The 21,536-nt window shown below is 45.2% G+C and overlaps 1 protein-coding gene across 3 annotated transcripts in view; it reads left to right on the plus strand.

Annotated features, from left to right (window-relative positions):
- The window catches only part of cxadr (CXADR Ig-like cell adhesion molecule), an 87,500-nt gene that overhangs the window by 47,680 nt on the left and 18,284 nt on the right, over positions 1-21,536 (plus strand). Inside the window, exons 2-7 of one of the 3 annotated variants that reach the window (XR_011341609.1) lie at positions 1,825-1,991; positions 4,332-4,536; positions 5,563-5,715; positions 8,481-8,603; positions 10,605-10,743; positions 11,412-12,106. Coding sequence is in view for 2 of the 3 variants with exons in the window: in XM_069889053.1 (XP_069745154.1) it covers positions 1,825-1,991; positions 4,332-4,536; positions 5,563-5,715; positions 8,481-8,603; positions 10,605-10,743; positions 11,412-11,682 (1,058 nt within the window). In the remaining variant the exon portion in view is untranslated. Of the gene's footprint in view, positions 1-1,824; positions 1,992-4,331; positions 4,537-5,562; positions 5,716-8,480; positions 8,604-10,604; positions 10,744-11,411; positions 17,499-21,536 lie in introns of those variants that run through there. The other 2 variants (XM_069889054.1, XM_069889053.1) reach the window with 2 other exon arrangements.

Raw genomic sequence — 21,536 nt, forward strand, 5'->3', positions numbered from 1 at the left:
TGTAATTCAGTTCCTGAAGTCCTGGCATCATGCTAGAAAATTTATCTGTTCTTTCAATCTTATTGATATCTTGCCTATAGTTAGGTGACCAAAATTCCACACGGTATTCCAAACTTGCCCTTGTGTGTCTTATACAACTTTACCATAACATCCCAACTCGTAAACTCAATATTTTAATATATGAAGGCTAATATGCCAAAAGATCTCTTTACAACCTTATCTACATGTTCTGCCACTTTCAGGGAATTATGTACCTGTATTCTCAGATCCCTCTGTTCTACTGCACTCTTTTACCATGTATGTCCTTCTAAAATGTATCACATTATACTTGTCTCCATTAAGTTCCATCTGCTATTTTTCAGCCCATTTTTCCTGCTGGTCCATATCCTTATGCAAGCTTTGAAAACCTTTGCTGTGCAGAGTGCCCCAATCTAGTGTCATTGCACACTTGCTGATCCAATTTACCACATTAACATCCAGATCATTGATATAAATGACAAACAACCATAGTCCCGGCACTGATCCCTGAGGCACGCCACTAGTCACAGGCCTCCCGTCTGAGAAACAATCATCCACCACCATGTTCTGGCTTCTCCCGTAAACTTTCCCTCGTCACCTTAAACACGTCCTCTGGTATTTTCTCTTGTCATTCTCGAGAAAAAAGGGTGCTAGTTATCCATCTTTACGTATGCCTCATAATCCTGTCACCTCTCATCCCTCACTTTGAATTCAGGGGGTGGCACGGTTGGCGTAGCCTTTTAATGCAATGCCTTTACAGCTCCAACGATCAGGACCAGGGTTTGAATCCCGCGCTGTCTGTAAGGAGTTTTTACGTTCTCCCCATGTCTGCATGGATTTTCCCTGGAGGTGTAGGTTAATTAGGTGTAAATTGGGTGGGACCGACTTGTGGGAAGAAATGGCCTGTTACTGTACTGTATGTAAATTTAACTTGCTGCAGTCTTGCAGGTCAGCACGATTCATCGATAATAGTCCCAGAACACACAGTGTAGTGGTCAATAGCACATAATTGCAGCACCAACGACCCGGGTTCAAATCCTGCGGTGTCTACATTCTCCCGTGACCTGCGAGGGTTTCCTCTGGATGCTCTGGTTTCTTCCACCTTCGAAAGACGTCCGGGGCTAGAAGGTTAATTGGTCACGTGTTGTATTTGGGCAGTGTGGGATCGTGGGGTGGAAAAGCATGTTGCCGTACTATATCTCTGAGTTAAATTAAAATAAATCAATTAAAATTAAATTACTACAATGTGCCATGGCACAGAAAAAAATTACAAGTAAATGCAAAAATAAAATGATGTTTCAATAGTGCAGTCAGATCTTTTGCTGGTCCTGGAGTCATTTTTGGAAAGGGTAATTCAAGAGCCTGATTTTTGATGGGGAAAATAAAACCTGACCCTCAAGGTTTGGCTTTCCATCTGAAGGAACCAGTGAGAAGAGGTTGTGACCAGGGTGATGGGGCTCCTTTATGACGCTGGGTGCCTTCTCGAGGCTTCGCTCTATTTGTCACTTGCGTTCTGCATTCCTGGCCACTCGCATTTCCAAACCAAGTTGTGATGCAACCAGATATGATGTAAACCAACTAATATCCCATAGTTTGAATCCTAGTGTCGTTCTTTCCACGTATCTTCTGTGATTGGCAGGGCGCCCCATGTTAAAAAGTCTGGTTTGTCTGATATCATGGTAAAGGCAATTCCAGAGTTCTGATGCGTTGACCTGTGAGGGAACAAAGCAAGTCATCTCTGGCCACCTTGTCCCACAGCACGATGCATCTCTCCCTGAATTCTTTGCTTCTGCTTTGATCAAACAGAATGGACGTGGGGCTTGCAGATCCTTCCAGGTCCAGAATCTGAAGATAAAGCTGTGGGTGACAGCGTAAGGATGGACTGTCGGTTCACACTGGGCAAAGAAGATGTGGGTCCATTGGACATCGAGTGGTCAAGGACGCCGCCTGATCCAACCGCTTCCCAGATCATTGTAAGTGTCAAGCTAAAACTTGCCGAAGGTGCTCCCCAGATGAAGCAGCGTCTGTGAGTGGAGGGTGGGAGAAATTAACAGGTGCAAGTCAAAGCCCTTAGCCGTGGAGAGGGGTGGAAGAAGGAGAGGGTGTGAAGTGCGAGATGGGCCAGTGGGGGAATCATAAACCAGGGAAGGGTGAAGAAAGCTGGAGCTGTGTGGGGGAGGGACAATTGGTTGATGCCACAGAGAAAGAGTGAGAGAAAAGTGGGGAAAATGGATCAAGGTGGGCTGGAGAGGGTGAGGGCAGAGGCAGAGGCTATGGATCAAACATGCTGTTCAGGATTTAAAATTTAGACATGCAGCACTGTAACAGGCCCTTCTGGCCCATGACGCCCAATTGACATACAACCCGCATAAGTTTTTGAATTTTTTGGGGGGGAAACAGGAGCCCCCCAGAGGAAACCCACTCAGACACGGCGAGAACATACAAACGCCTTATAGACAGCGCCAGATTCGAACCCGGACTGCTGATGTTGTAACAGCATTGTGTTAATCGCAATGCCAACCGTGTCGCCCATGATGATGAAGGTTTCTAGTCTCTAAAACGTTGACTGACCATTTCTCTCCACGGACACTTCCTGACCTGCTGATCCCTCCTGCTTCTCTTCGTTCACTCAGGATTCCATCACATGCAGTGTTGTATTTTTTGAAGTGATGCAAGTGTTAGCTACTTATCTTAAGGAGATGTGTGGTTGTAGAGTCTCCAGGGTTTTACCCCCAGTCTGGATGTCCTTGATAAAGCAAAGATAAAGATGCACAACCAACATTTTGGACTTGAGCCCTTCATCTCCTAAAAAAATAAATAAATTAGTGCAAAAGTGAGGTGGTGTCTGTGGTTCATTGTTCATTCAGAAATCTGATGGCAGAGGGGAAGAACCGTCCTGGTGCCTTTGGGTGTTTGTCTTCAGGCTCCTGTACCTCCCTCCACATAGTAGCAGTGAGAAGAGGGCATGTCCTGAGTAGTGGGAGTCCTTGAGGATAGAGGCTGCTTTCTTGAGATGCCACGTCTTGTAGATGTCCTCAATGGAGTGGAGACTGGTGCCCATGATGGCGCTGGCTGAGTTTGCAACTCTCTGTAGTCTTTTGCTCTCCTATGCAGAATTGATATGGTTGGCCACTGGGAGATCCCTGTCATCGATGCAATTTTTTTTGGCCTATTATATTGTTCAGGAGCTTGCCTACATTTTGCTCATACCTCGATGAAGGGCTCATGCCCGAAACATTGGTTACCGATCTTTTGCTGTATAAAGAATTCAGTTTGACCAGCTAAGTTTCTCCAGCATTGTGTTTTTACTTCAATCACAGCGTCTGCAGGCATTTGTTCTTTACTCCTGGATGTCCTTGAACTGCCCAGAGCTACATTTTCACACTCTTTCATGGTGGTCAATTGTGTTTCTGCGAATCTTACCCACTCAACTTTTCTTCATGCCCATCCATTCCTTCTCTTCTCCCACTTGTTTGTACTTCCTTCTCTCCAATCTTTCGTTGAAGTTTTCTCTGGACCCTCTTTCTATGCCATTCTATGCTGTGCCTATTAGTGTCTAAATACCTCACAAGTTTAATAGTTTCCACAAAGGAAAAGAAAGATTCAGGGGGATATGGGCAAAAACAGACAAATGGGGCTAGCTTAGGTTGGCAACTTGGTCAGCTTGGACTAGATCGGATGAAGGGCCCTTTCCATGCTGTACATGACACCAATTGTAAATGATTCCACGATCTCCTCTGGCAGTTAATTCCAAATGTCAGCCAGAACAAGAGCAAAACCCTTTTAGACCAACACTGGATCGATCCCATTCAATTCCCATTCAATTCTCCCCACCTTCCCATCCACGTCCCGAGATTCTACCTCGCACCTGCACACTATGGGCATCTTGTCGCAGTCAATTCACTGACCAACCTGCAGATCTTTGGGAGAATGTCGAAACTGGTGCACCTGGGGAAAGCTATGCAGTCACAAGGGTGTGAGCCTGCTTCTCACGCAGACAAGCAGGGGTCAGAATTCAACATGGGTCGCTGCGTCTGTGAACCACCAGTAGTTAGCGTGGTTGCCATTTCAGGTAGTCACTTCTCACCAGCTGATCTCTCCCTTTAACTCTCTACTCTGTCTTACCTGTGCTATGTATGAGATAACCGCCTGTTATGCTTGCCAAACAACCTTTTTCAGGGCATCTTGGTACATGGGCCAATAGGAATGACTTAAATCCCAAGCGAATTAATAGGATTTGGACTGATGTCTCCAGGTCTTTGGTGCTAAACTTAACATGTTACTTTATGCTACGTACCCACATGTTGAAATAGATAATTGACTATTCCGGGGACAGAGTATATGAAACTCGTGTGGAAGATATGAAAGGCCGCCTGTATTTCAGCGCGATGGATCCCAAAAATGGTGACGCTTCGATCAACATCACTCGGCTGCGGTCCAGCGATGCCGGAATGTACCATTGCAAAGTGAAAAAGTCTCCCGGTTCGAAGAGCAAACCAATGAAACTGGATGTTTCGAGTAAGGAAGCTCCCTTCTGATGCTGTTGTGCTGTTAGTTACCTGTAGCCGACATGAGTAAACTCTTTAAATACAGTAAAACCCTTGGAATCCGGAATTCAAACAACCAGCATAAAAATCGAGGAAAATAAATTTTAAAAATAAAATAACTAAGAATAAAATAATAGGTAAAAGATATGCAAGTTTAAAATTGTGAATGTTTTCTGAAGTAACACAAAATTTTAGTGAAGATGGGAGCAGCAGACTGCCTTGGTCGGGCTTTGCTCGTAGCAGCTGTTTGAATAAAGTTGCGTGAAACAGCAAAGGTGCGGCCCAGGATGAAGAGCTGGTTGATGCCGCTCACCGTTGGGGTGACTCTCAAAGTGTCTCCTTCTCCCTGCTTAGTAAGGGTCACCCCAGACAGAGGCTTTATCTGTAAACTTGGGGGTGGATTATCTATAACATTATTGTTCATCTTTCAGGCCGCTCCGTGGAGGGGAGATGTAGCGACAGTTAAATGTTTTCAAAGAACGTGACTGAAAATAAAGTAAAATGATTTTCGGTTTATATATTCATGCGTGTTAAGTTTTTTCAGTGTAAATATATAGATTTTTGTCTTTTAAGCGGTTTATTCTTAATGCAGGTGTATTAGTTAGACACTGTAAGAGTCGTCTCAAACAACCGGAAATTACACTTATCCGGCATCTACCAATCACCATAGGTGCCGGGTACCATGGGTTTTACTGTATATAAATGATTTAGAATTTAAGACAGCAGTTTACAGAGCGTGCGATTACAATGAAAAGGAGGATCAATTAGCACCAAGCAAGGGCAGTGTGAGAGGACAGTTGTAGGGGTCAGTCAAGAGCCTGATGGCTGCAGTGAAGAAACTGCCTTTGGGTGCATGTTTTCACACTCTTAATGGGAGGAGGGAGAAGAGAGTGTGTCCGGGGTGTGATGGGTCCTTCAGTGTATTGGCTGCCTTTCCCAGGCAGCGGGAGATGCAGATAAGAGTCCACGGACAGTCATGTGTTCTTCCCTTCCCCAGTGAAACCATCGCCTCCAACGTGTTACGTGGATGGAAGTCAAGAGGTTGGAAAAGATGCTGTGATGAAATGTTCCAGCCAAGGCACCCCTCCCATCATCTACACATGGACCAAGCAAGGAGCTTCACACTTCTTACCGTCCACTGCAGTTGCAGGTAAATGTCTCAGATAAAGAATCAGAAGTTATTATCATGAACAAATCATAAAATTCTTTGTTTTGCAGCAACAATCACAGTGCAAACATTCATATAAATCACTGTCCAAAAATAGCACATTAAAGGTCAAAGGAAGGCAGTGTCTGTGGTTCATCGATTATTCAGGAATCTGATGGCAGTGGGGAAGAAGCTGTCCTTGTGCCACTGAGTGTTCATCTTTAGGCTCCTGTACCTTTTCTCCGATGGTAGTAGAGTGAAGAGGGAATGGCCTGGGTGGTGGGGGTCCTTGAGGATAGAGGCTGCTTTTTTAAGACACCGCCTCTTGTAGATGTCCTCGATGGAGTGGCCTGGTCCCCAAGTTGTCGCAGACATCACAGTAGATGTTAGTGCTACTGAGTGATAGTTGAGGCAGCCCGCTCTACTATTCTTTGGGCACTGGGATGATTGATGGATGCCCTTTTGTAAAAATGTAAAAAGGACGTAAAACATGGAATAGCCTGCATTTCAGGCAAAGAGAAGCAAGATATGGGGATTTTAACCAACTCAAGTCTCTCACACACTGCTGAGAAGGTGGTGGGGTCAGTGACTCTCATAATATTTGAAAGAGCACTTAAATTGCCAAAACACAGTGGCTCCCTCGTACCGCTTAAGTGCTGGGTTCGATGTTGACCACGACTGGTATCCGTGTAGAGTTTGCACGTTCCTCATTGTGACTGCATAGATTTCCCCCAGGGTGATCTGGTTTCCTCCCACATCCCCAAAGTTGGTTAATGGGTAAATTACTTCTCATCTGTAGGTGAGTGACATAGTTCAGGGGAGGGGACAGGACTGTGGAAAGAATAAAACGGAATTAAAGATGGATTAGTGTAAATGGTAGTTAATGGTTGGCACAGACATGATGAGCAGAAGGATGTGTCTCTCGATGACTATGGTGTACATGGAACATTATAGCACAGTACAGGCCTATAAAGTTCTTAAATGAGTCCCTGATTGAGTTTGTCGAAGAGGAGTCTGATAGTGGAGGGGTAGCAGCTATTCCTGAACCTGGTGGTGCGAGTCTTGTGGCACCAAGACCTCCTTCCTGACGGCAGCAGCGAGAAGGGTTGGTGCGGATCCTTGACGATTGCTGCTGCCTCCGACTGCAGCATTTCATGCAGATTTAGATATTTGGTGGTGGGGGGGTGGGGGGGGGTGGGTATCTATGACTGTGCATGTGTGCACACATACCATAATATTGCTTTCAGGTCTGGTGATAGTGTGCAGTGTTTCCCCACCTTTTTCATGCCCCGCATCCCTAAAAAATTTTAATATGTTCTCGCACCCGTTAAAGTAATAATTTATTTAAGAATAAAGGTGAAGGTGACTAAAACAAATTTGTATAATCAATTTTTGATAATATATAAACAAAAATGAAACATATGGAAGAGAAAAAATATTACAACAAATTAAAAGTTGCATAAACCCTACAAAAAAATTAAATTTTCATCTATGCATGAAATTTCTTTAAAAAAATTAAAGAACTAATGTTCAAATGTTCATAAGCCAATTTAAATTTAATGACTCTTTTGTTCCTGTTTATTGCTTAAGAGTTTTTCAAAACGTGGCACCTTGTTGCTGATAGTAGTCCGTGCGTCTGCCTGTGCACCCAAGCGATTTCTGCATTTTGTCTTGGTTGACAAAAGGGCCCTAAATCCAGACTCGCAGAAGTAGGTCGTCGCAAACGGGATGAGCACAGTTAGTGCTTTTTCACAAAGTCTTGGAAACATGTCCATTGCCGAACACCAATATTGTTCCAAAGTTTTGCTTTCAAACTGCATTTCAAGAACACGATTTGTGTGCAGTTCAATAAGATCTTCCTTCAGCTCTTCATCATCCGACACATTATCCAAATTGAAGGAGTATGGATTTATTAAAAAAACTGAAATGTTATCTCGCACCCCCTGGTTGGGAAATCCTGCTGTACTGTTTAGTGTGACTAGAGCCAACTTGTGGAGAGGTATCAGGGATGCTAAAGTAGCTTAAAGGAGGGCGATTGAGGACTACTTCAACAATCACAGCGAATGTGGCAGGGCATCCAGCACTTCACCAATTAGAAAAACAACAATAGCATGACTGTTGATGGTGATCTTAGGCTGGCTGAGCATCTCGATTGTTTCTTCGCTCGATTTGAAGTGGAAGTGGAAGAGGTGGATGCAGCACACCCACTGGCCCTCTAACAGTCATGTCCTCACCATGAAGGAGCATGAGGTGAAGCGGGTGCTTAGAGCAGTGAACCCAATGGTGTGACAGGCAGGGTGCTGAAGGAGTGTGCGAACCATCTCTCTGAGGTCTTCACAAAGATTTTCAACAGGCCCCTGTCATCCCACCATGTCTAAATGCTGCTCCGATCATCCCACTGCCTAAGAAGAAGGTTATCAAGGGCCTCAACAACCACCGTCCAGTTTAATTCTCGAATGGCTCTAGGATAGAAACTGTTCTTGATGAGTCCTTAGGAAAATCAATTTATGTTGTATTTGTGAATACCGCGGGATGTGTTTTTAATTTTATTGTGTTTTCTTTCTCAACCACAATAAAGAACTTACTTACTGGTCCGAGCTCATGTTCTGCTGAGTTGTGTGCGCAGAAAATGCAGCTCGTGAATCCATTTCCCCTCACTTGCTATTTTAAAACCCATATAACCTACCCGCCGTTTCTTTCATTTATTCTAAAGTTTGCAGTTTTAATCGTTTGCTCAGGATTTTATATCATTTTTATTTTCTGTGCAGATGTAAGTTTGGGAACTCTGAAGTTGAAAAATGCCAGTTTGGAGTACTCTGGTGACTACAAGTGTGTGGCCAGGAACAGAGTCGGAAGTTCCGAATGTGTCGTTAAGTTTTCAGTCTCTTCCTGTGAGTATTTCCAGCAAATTTCCTTTTCCTTGGCTATTCTGCTTTTGGAGGTTCTTTTCCAAATACCTTTTGTATTCCTGCAGGCAACTGAGCGGCACGGTTAATGTAGCGGTTAGCACACCGTGCTTTCAGTGCCAGCGACCAGGACCTGGGTTCAAATCTGGCACTGTCTGCAAGGAGGTTGTACACTCTCCCCATGTCTGGCTGGGTTTCCTCCAGGTGTTCCGGTTTCCTCCCACCATTCAAAATGAACCAGGGATTGTAGGTTGATTGAGTGTAATTGGGCAGCCCAGACTCGTGGGCCGAGAGGGCCTGTTACCGCGCTGTGTGTCTAAATTTTAAAAAAACTGCAGGCTACAGTTAAAAGGATGGAGCAGGTTTGTGTACAAAATGTGACACTTTATAGCCATTTATAGTAATATAGTGCAGAAAGAATTCCATCTACTTATCACGTTCATGTTGACCCATCAAGCTCCCATTTCCGAGGATGGTACATTCGTCCCGTTAACTATTATCTGCTCATTTCCCCAAATATTCTGCCACTCACCTTCATGCTTGGGACAATTTACCGCATCCAGCTCACTTATCAACCCGCACATCTTTGGGTGGTGATAGGGAGAACATGCAGGCTCCACACAGACAGCGCTCAAAGTCAGGATTCAACCCAGATCTGTGGCACTGTGAACCGCCCGTGTCACCAGTGCTTGGTTTTCATAAATAGATCAATGTTGGCGTAGTGATGAGGAAAATACTCAAGTTCTTTGAACGCAGCCATTCTCAACAGTAGCCATGCGTCCCTTCCACCACCACCTCAGGGGCCACACACATTTAAGGGGTCCAATATTTTTGATGGTTTTTTCTGTAGTCAGTAGGAAAGAAGTACAGAAGAAACCAACTAAACTTGACTGCTTCACAGTGAAGGCAGGCCATAACTGAGCCTAGTCCTAAGGGGGGGCACAGCTGAAAAAGGTTGAGAATGGCTGGTCTAGTGCATCCTTACCGCTGAGGTAAGATCTCTGTTTTGCATCACCTTTGGTAAGATGTCATTTCCATAGGGTTCCATTCCCTCGACGCTACACTAAAGCATCCACGCAGATTTTGAACTGCACTGGGATTTAATTTAAATTTAGACATACAGCACGGTAATAGGCTCTTTAAGTCCTCGAGCCTGTGCAGCTCAATTACTTCCAATTGATGTATAACCCCTGTACATTTTTGGAGGGTAGGAGGAAACCGGAGCCCCCAGAGGAAACCTAGGCAGGTCATGGGGAGAGCGTTCAAACTTGGGATTCGAACCCAAGTCTTTGGTAATGTGGTGCTAATTATGCTGGGGGATTTGAACCCACAGCCCTTTGAAACTAAGGTAAACAATCATAATATATTATTGATCGTTATCCTTTCCTGGCCACACTACATGACCACACATGCAGTCCTGGATGTTTGGAGCTTCAAGTCGCACCTTGGAGTCTGTGTAGATTCTACAACCACTGTGGTATGGAGGGAGTGTCGCTTGTCTTGGGCAGAAAAAAAAATCTCCTCAAGTTGGGACCGGTTGTCAGAACCCTACATTGGGCAAAAACATTGACTTGTGGTGGCGCACAGCCTAATGGCGAACCGGCCCCGCTTGTATCGCCACGTGGCGGGGCAGCTGTTAGGAGATGGCATCATCAGGGGTTTTTTCTGGACTCCAGCATCCCTTCCAGCGCCCGCCCTGGGCAGCGACTATGATGTCACATTGCACCAGGTGACTGAGCTCATGTTGCCCTTAAAGGGGCGCGCGGAATTTGAATAAAAAACAGTCGTTAACGACCCTCAATGTGGTGGTTGTGATTTACTTCAGCTCTTCAGAGCGCCACAGACTATCCATTCATCTCCATGGATACTGCCTGACCTGTTCAGTTTCTCTGGCATTTCGAAAATGAAATGTTATCCCTTCATACAACACTGGGCCCCTGCAGTAAGAAAGTACTGGCTCACTTTTTAACTTCCTCTCATCTGCAGCATCAAACAAAGGTGGCAAGATCGCGGGAGCCATTATTGGAGTCCTCCTGGCTTTGCTGTTGATTGGCGTCATCATCTGGTTCATCCTTCGAAGGAAGAAGAAGACAACTTACGAGAAGGAGCAGCCTTTTGAAATACGGTAACTGCGCATTGGCCTCCCCTCTGACCATCTTCACCGGGGCGGTCACATATGACAGGCAGGCTTTGGTGCTTCCAGGTTGGAGAATTCATTGAGCACAGTTCTAGTCGCGGTGTCATTCACAGCTGGAAAGGGTGCAGAGAAGATTCACAAGAATCTTGCCAGGATTGGAGAACTTGGGAGTCTGGACTTTTCTCCCTGGAGTGTTAGGGAGGGGCATAGATGAGGAATAATAATCACAGCCTTTTCTGAAGGGTGGGGGAATCAAAATCTAAAGGGCATAGGTGAGAGGGGGAAGACTTAAAAGGGACACCACGGGCAGTGAGATGCTGAAACAACTCCCTGTGATTTGGCTATTTATTTTAATAATATTTATTTTTAATATATGTACAGTATATAAGATTCTGAGTATATGTATAAGTTTGTCTAAATGGGTATTTGCACTGATCTTCGCACCGAGGACTGGAGAGTGCTGTTTAGTTGGGTTAAGCTGGTGCAAAATAACTTGACTTCCCAACCAGTGATTCTTTGGAAGTTCATCAGTTGCGAGGACTCTATACTGAGACTGCAAAGTGACAATGTTAGGGTGTACTGCCTCTATGCAGAGGTGGCCGGTGTTTGCGAATGATTTTGACTGCATTTGATTTTTGGTTCTTTGATTTGAACAGGGAGGATGTTCCTGCCCCGAAGAGTCGGGTCTCGACGGCTCGAAGTTACACCGTGGACTCTCAGCGTTCCTCTCTGGGCTCGATGTCTCCCTCTAACATGGAGCCTTACAAGTCCCACTACGATCGGCTGGCCACGGACGATCTCGAACGCCCTCCCGCCCACAGCCCGAACTTGACTCCTTCGTACAAGGTAGCCGTTCCAAGTCTGAACCGGATGGGGGCTGTTCCTGTCATGATTCCAGCACAGCATCGTGATGGTTCCATTGTGTAGCACTCAGCTCCCCGACTCCCCCTCTGTGCCTCCCCTGACCCAAAACCAACCCCACCTCCATGACTAGACTGTGCAAAGCAAGTTTCTCATTGATTCACATGTTCCTCGTGTTCAGAAAAAGAGACCGGATTTAAATCTTATTTTAACGGTCCGAACTCTTGACTACAATGGCAAGAGCTGTATGTGGTTTTGTTTTGTATGTTAAGTTCTGAAAAGACTGTATTCGTCCTGAACTTGATGGGTGTCCAACACTGAATCTTGCACATCAGAATGGCCTTCCTTTGATGGCTCTGGACCCCCGCCTCTGGTTGTGTCAAGAAAAACTTGGGATTGATCATGGGGGAAGAAAGGAGGAAACTGCTGATGTTCCCAAACAACACCAACTCAACCAATGGATGGAGTGTTTGTGTGGGTCTTGGGAAAGGTATGGTTCTGTGGGTGCAGGCACCACTTTGGCAATTGCCCTGGGGAGTGCATGTTTTAAGTTCATCGCAAGGGGGGGGAGTTTTCTCCATGTCTGATGCATCTGCCATCCAATGCTCTCCTAATCGTATTGCAGAATGCATGCTGTACAGTAAGCCACGAGAATCAGGCGGTGCTGGTGGCGTAGCGGTTACCAAGCCAGCGACACAGGTTCAAATCTGGCATTCGGAGTCTGACATTCTCCGCGTGACCAGCGTGGGTTACCTCCGGGTACTTCAGTTTCCTCTTGCAAGGCAAGTGGGGTGAATAGGTTAATTAGTTACATGGGTGGCATGGGCCCATGGGCTGGAAGGGCCTGTTATGGTGCAGTATGTCTAAATTTAAAATGTGTTTCCTTCATGCTGGGCATGGAGTTCCACCGGCAGATTGCGTTTGGCTCCAGATTCCAGCGCCTCTCGTGTGACTTCATGGTTATAAAGTAGTTGTAGCCATTGAATTATCAAGCTGGCACAGAAGGTGGTTCTTGGAGTCAGTGTCAGCTTGCAGCAGAGAAATCTCATCAGCTGAACCCTCCATACTTTCCTCATTACCTTTCCTTGAGTGCTTGTACGTTTCCACTCTCCCCCAGGTAGTGAGCTCCACATCATAGCCAAGCAAAATCTTGCATCCCATTCATCACTTTCCTAAAATGTAACCCCATTGTTCCCCTGTTCTTGAACCATCCACCCATGGGAACAGCTTTCCTATTTTTGCCCTTTTGCACTTCCATCAAATCTCCCCTGTCTCCCGTTTAACCTCACCACAGAAATACCTCAAACCTGTCACCATTCCAGCACGTCTTTCCTGAAACCTCTCTAGATTTTGCATACCCTTGCTAGAATGTGGGGTCAAGAATTGGATCCATTGCTGCTAGTATTTACTGTGGTGTGGTTAGGTCCTCTGGAAGCCCAATTTGTCTGGGTTGCCTTGATCCTTACTCCACTATTATTCTGAGATCACTGAAGCATTAAATGCGTTTTTCCCGAGTTAGAACAAAAAACTTTCTTGGATCTCAGGAAGGTCTGTTAGGATTTGTACTCTTTACTCTCCCCAACCAGCATAGAAATTTATTTGCTGCTTTGATTAGTGTGCCCTGATTAAGCACAAAGGAAGTAAAAAAAATTTGAAAGTCTGCAGATAAAAAGACAATGCTGGAGAAACTCAGCAGGTACTCTATGTAGCAAAGGTAATGATACATAACCAAAGATTCGGCCCTGAGCCTTTCATCGAGGTATTAATAAAATGTTGTCAGGTGTCTGAACAAAATGGTGGGCGAAGGAGGCAAGGGGAGGAGTAAGGTCCCAAAGGCAGGAGCTAATAGCTGGATAATGGAGGTAGAGCTCACCAACAAGTAGGTGGAGGAGGGATGGTCCTATGAATGGAGATAGAAGGGGGTGGAGAGCTAAGGGAAAGAGGGCAGGGGGAAGGGAAGGGGGAAACCGGAGAGGTTGATGTTAATGACTGACTTGGAGAGTGGAAAATCAAGTGTTGTTCCTCCAATTTATGGGTGGTCTTGGTGGGATAGTACATGAGGCCGTGGACAGATGTGAGCATGGGAGTGGGGCGCAGAATTGAAGTGGTTGGCCACTGGGAGATCCCTGACCCTGATGCAGACAGAGCGAAGGTGCTCAAACGAAGTGATCTTCCAGCCTCCGCCCAGTCTCCGTGATGTAGAGAAGGCCATAAAGGGAGCACTGGATGCAATAGACCACGCCCACAGATACACAAAATGAAGTGTTTTTTCATTTGAAAGGATTGTTTGGGGCCCCGAATAGTGAAATGGTGGTGAGGGAGGTGGTGTGGGCGCAAGTATGGCCCTTCCTCTGGCCACAGGCAGGGTCCTGGGAGGAGGTCGGGGCGATTGGTGGGCAGGGATGAGTGGACAAGGGAGTCAAGGAGAGAATCTACCCTAAAGATTTACCTCATCAAAGTTTGGGTGCAGGGAAGATAGACACAGTATCCTTCCACACCCTACAGATTCTCATCAGTTCTCCAGGATTACGAGATGGGTTTCTACAATCCTGGGAAGGTAAAATCCAAAAGTCCGCTTTGTGTGGCTACATTGGCCATGGCCCTTAGAGTGGGAGATCAGCCTCCCTTACTTGGATTGTGACCTCAGAACCACCAGTGGCACTTAACCATGCTGGGAAATGCCAAGAAATTCCGCGCCCCCCCCCCCCCCCAAGTTCAATACTAAGCATAGTGTGCCCCCTTTGGAGACATGAGGTAGATAGTGATAGCAGGGAATTGTTTTTATTAGTCCAGCTTTATCAAAGAAGACCTCTCCCAAGTTTTGTTCATGCACCTGAAGCCTTGGAGTGTCCAAACACCAAGTACCTGTCTAACTTTATGGCGTCAATGTTTTATAAGTTTTAATGTTGAAATGGGTTTTTCTTGGGTTGTCACAGTTCTGATGTTTTGCCCTTGTTTTGTTTAACGCGGTACTTTAAGGGCTGGCTGAGATGAAGGATTGATTGCAGTTGATCAAGAGTGTGACAACCCAATGTTGAAAATGTTGCTTCATTATGAGGCGAAATGGTTTATGGTTTATATTTGAATAACATGTCCATTCCAACTTTAGACCCTCATTCTGTGGTTGCGTACAATCCTTGAGGGAGGGGGTAGTTGGGTTTGAAGTTCTTTGAGGTTGGCCTTTTGGCTTTCTTTTCCATTTTGATTTATTGGGGTGTGAAATACAATGTAAATGCTACAATTAGGATTGGTGGATCATCAAAGGGGCAAACAAGAAGCCAGCTTCCTGCTCACTGTGAATGGGAGAGGTGGGCTTGGAATTGTCCTCTCTGCACCTGGGGTTCATGGAGGTGGGCTCTCTGGTGAGGGTACGACTGAGTGTGGTCTTCAGTCCTGATGAAATGGTTGGAGGGAATGTGCGTGATATCTGGAGGGTGGGGGGGGAGGGTCTTGCTGCAGTCTCGCCAGGAAGAGCAAAGGCATCTCAATGACACCCTGGAGGGCACTCTGATTTAAACCACATCGGCCACCCAAGGGAATGAACAGTGCTTTGAATTTAGATTTTCAGATGTTGGGGGTCAGGGGGTGGTTGTGATGAGTGGAGAGGAGGGAGGAATAATGACTGAAGAGTTTGACTTTCTTAATCTTCTCACGGAAAGAGAAAATACAGTAAAACCCCTGTTATGCAGAATTCAAGCAATCGGCGGCCTCAAGCAACCTGCAAAAAAAAAAGCAGAAAATAAATAGGTAAGAAATACGGAAGTTTAAAATTAGTGCACCTTGCCGTTAGTTCGCCAATCAAGCAACGTGCAATCTCAAGCAACCGGACAATTCACTTATCTACCGATCCCCATCGATGCCGGATAGCAGGGATTTTACTGTACTTAAAAGGAAATGTTGATTGATAATTGGCTTCATGCAAGGAGCATTGAGAGTTGTGGAGGTGTTTGCTGCCTTTTACTGTGGTGTGTGGTCAATGTCTGCAGATGTATGTTTGGTAACTTGCCTGCCAAGTGATTATCTGGCCCTGCGATAGTGCCTTGTCTCTTGACGCAAGCCAGATCTAACTTTTGCTTCAGTCAGAGCCGATGGTAGATCCAGTTCTTAGAGAAACTATTTATGTTTAGATTGTAGTCATGCAGGAGAGACTGCAGATGTTGGCATCTGGAGCAAAACAAAATCAACCTGTCAGAGGAACTCAGCAGCGTCGAGTAGCATCAATGGGAGAAAAAGAATGGTCGACGTTGGGGCTGAAACCCTTGACCAACGATTGTCAACCTTTCTTGCTGCTTTATCTGTTGAGTTCCTCCAGCAGATGTAATTATATTTAGACCCTGGATGCAGGAATCTCTGTGCTGCAAAGCTCCCAGTGTGTTCACGGTGGGGCCACAGGTGAAGAGAGAAAGGATGGAGGGTTTGAGCAAAGAATATGCACTAACATTAAATGTCCAGACATCAGCCATGTGGACAGAAAAAGACTCCGCAGGAGCAGAATGCAGGATTCACATTTCATGTGAGAATGTGCCAAGAATCTTCCACCTGAAACATTACCTCTGTTTCTCTCTCCACAGACTCTCCCTGTCCCTACTGAGCGTTTCCTTTCTTTTTTAAATCATATATGATGTTGTATAAGACTATCCACAAAATTTTTAATGTTCACTGTAAAATCTGGGTAATCCTATAAAAAAGGGTCTAAAATTTTTACCTTACCGGTGAAGTCGCTACACCGCCCTCTCTGACCCAATCTCGTGCATGCCCCGTTAGTTATTTGCCAAGTCTCAGCGCTCTTCTGTGGGGTCCTTCTGCCTAGTCCGACTGTTGTCAGCTCTGTACAGGCTTTAAGCAGTTTGTTACGGGTGCCGACAGTGGTTTATTTTAAAGTATCCAAAATAAATTTAAATCATAATTTGTTATTAAAATATTATGATTTCCTTTTACCACCATTTTACTGGTCAGCCGTAAGTGCCAGATTTTTTTTTTGGGTGGGGTCATCTTATACAAAGGGTATTGCTTAAATCCAACATTTTAGGTGGAACTTCTGGGGTTGTCCTATGCACAAGTCATCCTATACAACAGTATATATGGTCCTTTTGTTTTCAGATTTCCAGCATCCAGTTTATTTTGTCCAGATTTCATCTGAATGTCCGCAAGGAGCAGGAGCAGAATGAGGCCATTAGGCCCGTCGAGTCTGCTCCACCATTTGAATCCTGGCTGGTGAATTTTTCCTCTCAACCCCGTTCTCCCACCATGACTTTAACAAACAAGAACCCATTAACTTCTGCTTTAAACCTACCCAATGACTTGGCCTCCACATTCCTACCTTACACCCACCACTCTCTATTTTTCTCACATCCTAGTCGTACAGCGAGGAAGCAGGCCCTTCAGCCCAACTTGCCCATACCCACCAAAAATGTCTCACCCACCCATCCATCCTGTCTGTCGAACAGTTTCTGAAAGGTTGCAATAGTACCTACCTCAACTACCTCCAGCAGCAGCCCATTCCACACAACCACCGGCGTGTGTGTAAAAAGAAAAGGTTATGAGCAGATATTGAGTAGGGTGAATCTTGGCTATGAAGCCTTCGTTTTAACTGAGGAATGCCAATTAGTAGCTTTAGAAATTATGGCAGACAGGCTTGAGCTAGAACTTGAAGGAAAACCGACTTTGTAAAAGTGCCGAAATTCCTTCAATCTGACTTAATTTTAAAGCCGTGGTAGAAGATGCTGATCAGCCACATAGTTGTCAACACAAGTTGTACACACTGATACTACAAGTTGTACGAATTTCTCTTTTATTTAGTTATAGATAGGTATTCTGTAATGATACCTTTTCCTGTGGACAATGGAATGCAAAATTTGAATAAAGTTTTGACATTATTTAGATATCCTGGCTGTCTGGTATTTTGTAAGGGGTTAAAGGTGATTAAAGATGATGAATGGTTCAGGAGTTTTCGTTTTGGTCAGAATGGCTTGATGTCCTGAGATTTTAAGTCTAGATCGGACTCTGTTGTTCACTTACTGATTGCTTCCCATTTCCTGGAACTTCCTCTATGTGGGACCACTTTGATCGGAAGGACTGAGGACAATATAATGTGTCTTCCTCTACCTCCTCACAAGCAATAAATGCTGTCCTGGAATGGAACCCCCCCGCTCCCCCCCCCATTCCCAACAGACTGAAAAATGAACAGAAGAATGATTAGGGCCCTGTTCTGCCATTTCATTCTCCTCTTAGAATGCAGTGAGTAGACCTGAGTGGAGGTGCGTGTATAAACTGTGGCAGCGATCAGGACCGGGGTGTGAATCCAGCACCGTCTGTATGGGGTTTTACGTTCTCCCCTTGCCTGGATGGGGGTTTTCTACGGAGACTCTGGTTCCCTCCCACCTTTCCAAACGTACCAGGGGTTGAAGGTTACTTGGTATATTTGAGCAGCATGGACTCGTGGTCAAGAGGGGCCTGTTACCGTGCTGGATGTCTAAAAAGAAAAGAACGTACAATAATGAGATTATTGTCATATATATTGTACAATGTCTAATTCTTGCATTAGCCGAATAGGTACTTTTGTGTAAAAAAAAATTTAAACTTAAAAACTACTCTACCTACAAATTGGAGGAACAACTCCTGAAATTCTGCCTGGCATTCTCCAACCAGACATGACCAGCTTCTGCTAAACCCCTTCCCGCCAAGTGTCTCTCTTTCCCCATCCCTCTTTCTCCTTTCCTCCCATTCCCCACCCCTTCCCTCTCCATTCAGAGAGCTCCCCCTTCCCCCCCCATCACTTCTCAGCTTTTTACTCCATGACTCTCCCACCCATATCCACATGGCCTGTGCTCCTCCCTCTACCCCTTCCTTCCGCCACCTTTGTATTTGAGTGCCCCCCTTGCTTTTTTACTCACATCTTGACGAAGGACCGAGGCCCAAAATGTTAGTTACCCTTTACATCCTATGGATGCTGCATGACCTGCTGGACTTCTCAAGCACTTTTGCATATTGCACTAAAAAAACAATAACAATGGTAAACTTAATTGAATTAAAAAGAGAAAATAAATGCAGCAAAAAGGATAGATAGTAAATATTCAGTTATCCCATGCTATAAATTACAAGACTTTCATGTCAATTTCAATTAGAGTGCATGGAGTGGCGGGACGGCCTTAAACTGTGGTCCTTTCTCCCTTCCAGTTTTTTTTTAAACAATAACTTATTTGCATCATTCAGAACAATTTAGATAATTGCAACTCAGAACATTACAGGAACTTCCCTCTCCCTCTACGGGCTCCATCTACATCTGCTACCTAGCAGAAGCAGCCAACATACTGAAGGTCCCACCGCACCCTGGACCACTCACTTCTCCATCGGCGAGAGGGCTCAAGAGTGTGCAAGTGCACACCAACAGTCTTCAAGAGAGTTCCTTCCCCACAGCCATCAGGCTCCTGAATGAACCCCACAACAGAGTTACCACACTGCCCTTGCTTGGTGCAAAATAATCTTCCTTTACATTGTAATCTTAAACTGTGCTCTTTACACAGCTTTATGCATGTTAGGGATAGCCTGTTAAACTGCTCATAGCAGAAACCTTCTCACTGTAGTGGGTATAATGTGAGAGATAACTGCAATCCTTTTTTTCTAGAATGCTGGCCTGGCCTAGTGGTATCCAATGTTTTATTAAAAATTTATACATACAGCTCAGTAACAGGCCCTTTCGGCCCATGCTGGTCCGTGCTGTCCAATTGCACCCAAATGAACTACATCCCCAGTACATTTCAAATGGTGGGAGGCAACTGGAGCCTCCAGGGAAAAGCCACAAAGACACCGGGAGAATGTACAATCTCCTTACAGACAGCGTGGGATTCGAAACCTGATCCTGACCTCTGGTGCTCTAACTGCTGTGCTAACCGTGCCAGTTCTGGAAGGATTCCAACTAGTCAATGGACACAAGATGCTCCCTCCGCATGGAAACCTGGCTCTGCACGCATCATCAGAGGAGAGGCAGGCCAGGCTTTTGGAGAGATAGCCCTGTGCCCACTACCCAGGCTTTACATCGGTTGGACTTGGGCAAGCCAACGGGAAGGTTAATGGACTGACCTGCCCTCTTCCCACCAAGTTCCCGGAGATCAGGAACGTTGGGCTGGAGCGCACCCAGAACTTGATGAGCAGCCCCTTAAATGGCTCAACAGATTGCAACCTCTTACATTGCAGGTAAGCAGTGAATATGAATTTCTCCAAGCTGCAGGAGTGGTTGGTGACCCAAGAGTCCGTGAACCAAACATAAATATGTGTGATGTGGAATTTCCCTGTGTAATGCCCTCTGTGCAGGAGAGAGGACCCTCATGTAGAGAACCCCCCACCGGGAACCTTTTCTCTGCCTGGCAGCAGTGCCTTCCTTGCGCATTGACATTGCCACAACACCTGTGCAAGCTAACTTACACAAACCTCTGGTTGCGTGATCCTTTCAGGTACCTGAGTTTGACAACATGAACCTTTCTATTCGAGGACAGTTTCTTTGCTGCTCATCTCTTTACAAACAGTGGTAAACAGGCTCAGTAGGAAAGGATGGATGTGGACCTGTTTCAGTGCTTTATGGCTGGCTGTTAATCATGGGGTTTTCATGTAAATTTCAACTAGAATGCATGGTGTGGCGGGATGGCCTTTAATTGTGGACCTTTCTCACAAATTCCTTCCAGATTTTTTTGAAAATATATTTGATGATGGTGAATTCAGATATATTATCAGAGTACTTACATCACATACAACCCTGAGATTCTTTTTCCTGCGGGGAGAATTATCACTTATTGGTAGTGCGAAAAAAACTATACACAGCATACACCTATAAACAACTAAAGAAATGTAGACAGAGAATGTAAACAACTGCAAAACAGAATTTTAAAATATCAATAAAGTCCAAAAGTAAGACCCCTTAACTGTGTCCCAGATTAAGTATGTTGTTGAGGAGTCTGATGGTGGAGGAGTAGCAGCTGTTCCTGAACCTGGTGGTGTGAGTTTTGTGGTACAGGTACTTATACTTATTTCCTGATGGCAGCAGTGAGAACAGAGCGTGTACTGGATGGTGTGGATCCTTGATGATCGCTGCTGCTCTGCAACAGCAGGGTTCCCTGTAGATATTCTCGATGGTGGGGAGGTTTTGCCTGTGATATCCTGGGCTGTGTCTGCTTCCTTTTGGAGGGCTTTCAGATTTATTGTCAAGAGTACATACATGACATCACATACAACCCCAAGATTCTTTTTCCTGCAGGTGAAGCAGATTTACTATTTATTAGTAGCGTGAAAAGACTACACAGCGTATACATGTAAACAAATAAAGAAATGTAAATGTTCTTTTTGGTCGGGAGGGTTTTGGTCTGTGATGGCCTGGGCTACGTCCTCTACCTTTTGGAGGGCTTTACACTCAGGGGATTGGTGTCTCCATACCAGACCATGATGCAGCACACTTTAAACCACACACCTGTAGAAATTTGCCAAGGTTTCCGGTGTTTCTGGTTTCCATACTTCTACTGAGTACATAAAAAAAACATTTATGATTTCAGTCCATGGCCACCCTTAAATATGCTATGCCCCCCCCAAAAAAAGGGGATGTATAGTCTCTGTTGAGAAAAGCTGCTTTATGGCAACAATAACTTAACCAACGTTTTGAGCCTGAGCCTCTATAAATACAAGCTGTGTATGTTAATGGCTCCAACACCAGAGATTGATGATAGCAAACACAGCAGGTCTGTGATCCGTGGCGACTGCAGTGTCATGTGAATGCCTTGCAGTAAAGCAGCTGATTCTGTGCTTGTTCCACCCCCTCCAGAGGCCAACTATTGTCAATTGAATAAACTGACCTCATTGTTGATTCTTTCCCTTTCGTTCAATATTCTCAAGTTCCACACACAAAGTTCTGCTCAGTTCCTTCCTTCTTTCACTGT

The sequence above is a fragment of the Narcine bancroftii genome, chromosome 7, assembly GCF_036971445.1.
Source record: "Narcine bancroftii isolate sNarBan1 chromosome 7, sNarBan1.hap1, whole genome shotgun sequence".
NCBI classification, from domain to species: Eukaryota; Metazoa; Chordata; class Chondrichthyes; order Torpediniformes; family Narcinidae; genus Narcine; species Narcine bancroftii.